Source organism: Populus euphratica, unplaced genomic scaffold (genome assembly GCF_000495115.2).
Source record: "Populus euphratica unplaced genomic scaffold, PopEup_1.0 scaffold1872.1, whole genome shotgun sequence".
In the NCBI taxonomy this organism is placed as follows: Eukaryota; Viridiplantae; Streptophyta; class Magnoliopsida; order Malpighiales; family Salicaceae; genus Populus; species Populus euphratica.
The window spans coordinates 29,339-34,569 of record NW_011501721.1 but is presented as its reverse complement, the minus strand read 5'-3'; the positions used below and the strand labels follow the sequence as shown (position 1 = coordinate 34,569).

General features: G+C 35.9%; 1 protein-coding gene and 1 pseudogene across 1 annotated transcript; one reads left to right on the top strand and one right to left on the bottom strand.

Moving 5' to 3' along the window:
* Positions 1 to 7: 7 nt before the first annotated feature.
* On the top strand, positions 8 to 2,801 carry LOC105118328 (probable receptor-like protein kinase At1g67000; the record flags this gene model as incomplete). Its single annotated transcript, XM_011016252.1, has 4 exons — positions 8 to 593; positions 860 to 892; positions 1,395 to 1,424; positions 1,533 to 2,801. Coding segments are annotated over 4 exons (1,788 nt in total), but the record flags the coding sequence as incomplete, so codon positions are not given.
* Positions 2,802 to 3,045: 244 nt separating this feature from the next.
* Positions 3,046 to 4,597, bottom strand: LOC105118329 (glycerophosphodiester phosphodiesterase protein kinase domain-containing GDPDL2-like; annotated as a pseudogene).
* Positions 4,598 to 5,231: the final 634 nt, after the last annotated feature.

Sequence of the window (5,231 nt, the reverse complement as noted above, 5' to 3'; positions counted from 1 at the left end):
CTTGCCTTTTAGGCTAAAAGGGGATCCACCAAACTGTGGTTTCTCTTTCTACGAGCTATCTTGTGAGAACAATCAGACAGTCCTGTACATGTATTCAGGAAGATACCTTGTACAGTCTATTAATTACAATAACTCCACAATTAGAGTTGTTGATTCCAACGTTAATAAGGGTAACTGCTCCTCTCTCCCTCAGCATTCTTTGACAGGAAGCAACTTCAGTTACAGAGACCCTTTCGATTGGCGAACCTCCTTTTGGTCACCCAGTAATGAATCACAGAAGATAATGATGTTCATGAAGTGTGCGAATCCGGTGAAGTCTCCTCTTTATATGGATACTGCTCCCTGCATCAATGTAACAAATTCTTATGTTCTAATTGAGGCCAATTTGTCATATGTGGAGAACTTGTGCAAAGTGGAGCTAATTGCTATGTCATCGTTGCTGATAAAAGATTACAGAAACATTTCCTACATGGACATCCACAATAGACTTGTCTATGGATTTGAGCTTTGGTGGAAAGAAGTATTCTGTGGAATTTGCAAAGGAAAAGAAAAGTGCTACCTCCCAAGCGACGGTTTTCCCTGTCCCACAGAAAGTAAGCAATTACTGTCTTGTTTTACCGTGTGTGGATCCCTTTGTTTTCAAGAAAAATCATAGCTCAGCTGAAACTTTGAATTCCTTGCATATTTGACAATACTAACCTTGTTTTGATCAAACAATCTTGGTAGAGTTAATGGCACCGACTGAGCCACTTGGTCATAAATTATTCCATTTTCGTTTATAATCGCAGCACTCTTGTTCTGTTATAGATTTATCTTCCCTCTTTTTTTGCTGATTTTATCTGTTTTTCGTAATGTGTAGGTATATTTGAACAAATAATCAACCAAATCAGATGTAAGGATTCTCTCTCCATTTTATTACTGGCTCTTGCTTTGCATAAGCATACACCTAGCAGCTAGCACTGATCACTTCCCCCACATCACCATGAAAAATTTCTGCAGAAAATGTTTATCTAGCCACAAGATGTCATCATAATGTAGATAAAAATTTAGTCTTTAAAGAGGTCATTTTTGGCTGTGAATTTTAGAGATGGAAAATAGCTCACAATGCCTATGGACCTGATAGAATGGTAAATGGATGCTATCCGTTGTTTATAGATATGGTTTCGAAAACGAAGCTGCAACAGCATGCATAAATACCAAAAAATAACAGGAGCCTCTTAGTCTATGCATTGGTAGGCCAAACATGTGATCATGTTAGGCAGGGTGAGTATTTCATGAGGACAATGTTTCTAGCCCCTCCCTTTCTCAGCTTGCATTTGGTTTAGAAGATAGTGTAATTGGGTTTCAGCTATCTGATTATGACTCCCCTGATTAATGTTATTTTGTTCTTACAGCACTTTGGTGGTTTATATTGATGATGATTGGTAAGAGCCTTTCTGTTTCTTTGGATTATAAGTTTAAATCATATTTTCCAGCAGGCAAAGATGCCAATAGCAGCTGACTTTCTTTTTCCTGAAATTTTTACTACACAGCGGGACTCATCATTGTGAGAACTGTACTGTGCAGTCCATTTGTGTTCGCATTCTTGATATATAAATGGCTAAGGAGACATTTATCGATGTATGACATTATTGAAGAATTTTTGCAAAGTCAAAATAACTTTGCACCCATAAGGTACTCATACTCGGATATTAAGAAGATAACCAATGGTTTCAAGGAAAGGTTAGGTCAAGGAGGCTATGGATCTGTCTATAAAGGGAAGCTTCGTAGTGGACATCTTGCAGCAGTAAAGATGCTGGACAAGTCCAGTGCAAATGGTCAAGATTTCATCAATGAAGTAGCGACAATTGGAAGGATTCACCATGTTAATGTTGTGAGATTAATTGGCTTTTGTGCTGAGGGATCAAAGCGTGCGCTTGTATATGATTTCATGCCTAATGGATCACTTGACAAATATGTTCTATCTCGACAAGGGAATACCACTTTAAGCTGGCAAAAAATGTATGAAATTTCTCTGGGGGTGGCTCGTGGCATCGAATATCTACACCGAGGTTGTGACATGCAGATTCTACATTTTGACATTAAGCCTCACAATGTTCTTCTTGATGAGAATTTCGCTCCAAAAGTTTCTGATTTTGGACTTGCTAAATTGTATCCTACAAATAACAACACTGTCATGCTTACTGCGGCAAGAGGAACAATAGGATACATAGCACCAGAATTGTTCTACAAAAACATCGGTAGTGTTTCCTACAAAGCTGATGTTTACAGTTTTGGTATGTTGTTAATGGAAATGGTTGGAAAGAGACAGAATACAAATCCGGTGACAGAGAGTAACAGCGAAAACTACTTCCCTGATTGGGTTTACAACCAAGTTGTTGATGGAAGGGTTGAAATTGGAGATGCCACAAAAGATGAAAATAAATTGGCAAAGAAAATGATTATAGTGGCGCTGTGGTGCATACAGATGAAGCCTATTAATCGTCCTCCAATGAACAAAGTTGTGGAGATGCTTGAAGGAGATGTTGAAAGCCTAGAATTTCCTCCAAAACCTGTTCTATTTCCAGATGAAACACCTCCGAATTACACTTACTCTACAGACGAAACATGTTCATCTTCTATGGTATTTGACTCGAATGAAACAATTAGTTTACTTGTAAACTCTGGTTGAATAACTAATCTGTAAAGGCTCAATTTTACCTTCTTTCTGCAAAAATTTTACTCATGTACATACTTTGAGGATAGTGAGATTCCTTGGCAGAGATTTTTCTCTCAAAATTGCTGAGAATTCTTTCTTCTTAGTTTGAGCAATTTTCTAATGTGTATTAGTGTTGAGGTTACCTTCACTGCAGAGCTCAGCCTATAACAATTAACTTGACTTCAGGTAAGAAACGGCATGTGCCTCACCATGATGCCCATCAAACTTAGTAAAAAAATGAAATATATGTGCAATTAATTTATTGTATGGTATGTCATGCAAAATTACACTTTTGGAAACTAGTTCAGAACCTTTAGTGGAAGAAAAATTACATTGCTGGGCTTAATCATGATCTTACTTTCCATCTCTGAATCGCAACCAGGTCATGGTGAAGCTGTCCGCTAGCCATATTTGCATTCATTCTTCCTGCACCAGAAAGGCAAAAGGATTCTGAGGCATTGCAAATATGTTTCCTTCTCCTTCCAACATTTGAACTTCAGTTTTCATTGAGGGACGATCCATAGGGTGCCACTGAATGCACCAAAATCCTACAATCGCAAGTTTCTTTGCAATTTCTGCATCCTCCGCTTTCTGGATCCCGAGTCTCAGCTCTTCTCCTCCAGCTAAACAGTTGTATATCCATTCTGGGAAGTATACTTGGCCAGTGTTCTCTGCTGTATCATCTGTATTTTTCCTGCCCCCAACGATTGCTAGCAATACCATCCCAAAACAGTGAACATCAGACTTATAGCACACGTTCCCAAAGTTCCTAGAGAAAACTTCAGGTGCAATATAGGCCATAGTCCCTCAAGCTATAGTCATGGAAACAGCACTTTGAACCTTGGAACATAATTTTGCCAGACCGAAATCAGAAATTCTTGGATTGCAATTTTCATCCACAGGATATTCTGAGGCTTAATGTCAAAATGAAGGATTCTCTGGTCACATCCTTGATGAAGATACTCGATGCCTCTGGCGATGCCAAAGGGAAAAATCCTGAAGCTTCTTCCAACCGAGAGGTACACTCTTTCCAAGAACTGAAGTAAAATTTCTATAGTGATTCATCTGCAAGGTACTCATAAACTAGGGTCCTTTTGAATCATAAACTAAGCGAACAATGTTGACATGTTTCTCCCATTATTCCTACTTCATTAATGAACTCGTCCCCGTTTCCTGTCGAAACAGTTCTTCACAGCAACAAAGATTTCAACAGAAAGCTTTCCCTTAAACACTTTTCCGAGTTCCCGGACCCAGAATTTCCTTTAAGTCATTTGTAATCCTTTTGATATCGGCATATGAATATCTTGCAGGCTTGTGAACTTTATAATCCTCCAAAATCTTTCAACCCTCTATTGGTTTTCTGTTTGCTGCTTTGTCAGACCTTAATCTGCGGTAGAATGCAACAACCAATAGTACTAGAAGAAACGAACCAATAGTTGTAACTGCATAAAAAAATTACTAGTCAAGAATCCATGTCTTCTACACAATTACTACAGGCAAGAAAATATTAACACAGCATAAAAGCGGAAAGCACAGACAACCCACCAGCAGCCACAATCTTTCTTGTGGTTCCTGAAATAGAAATGGTTTCTTTTAGCTTGTAAAGTTGACGGAACTTGGAAGAATCATAAGATACTGCAAAACTATCATACAATGTGGAAGTATGAATATACCTCTAGTTGATTTGGGCTTGTCATAACATTCAGTTTCAAGCATGGAAGTGTTAGCCTTCAATTTACTGTACTTGCCTTGCTCTTCACAAAATCCACATTCTGGTCTGGTCCAATTCAAAGGAAAACTATTGTTTCCTCTAATGATTTCATCTGGAAATGATGAAATGTTATACATCTTGCTATAAGATATTATGTCACAACCCAATTTCCGATCCACGACTAGCATATAGGTTTAAACTTACATACAAACTTATTTTTTCAAATAACTCAAGCATTGTTTAACAAAACACTAATATAAAATTTAGTTTATAATATAATTTAAGAGTTAAATACAAACTTTTGTAATTGCGAATTATTAACTAGACATACTCAAAAAGTACTAATTACAATTAAAGAACAAACTCTAAAGGTAAAAAATAACAAGTTGCTAGCAAATTATAAGCATAAAAACTATAAATAATATAAAAATAAGTTCAACAATTCAGTGAACAATACACATACATAAGATAATATAATAATAATAAATATATAAACATATAAATATGAATTTAGATTCTTGTAATAAAGTTTTCAAATAAACCATAATAAGAATATTATAAAATAAAACTAGTAAAAAATCAAAATATAAGGAGCATCAAGTTTTGTATTTTAGAATGATTAGTCCATATAAATTAGTAACTTCCTCAACCAACTAGGATTTTAGATACAATATATATAAAAGTTAATACAACTGGCATACTAAAAATATAAAAAGCAAATATAAAAAAGAATCCTATTAATATCTTGCAGTTACAATATCAAGATTTTCTAAATATATATATATATATATATATATATATATATATATAATACAAAAAAAA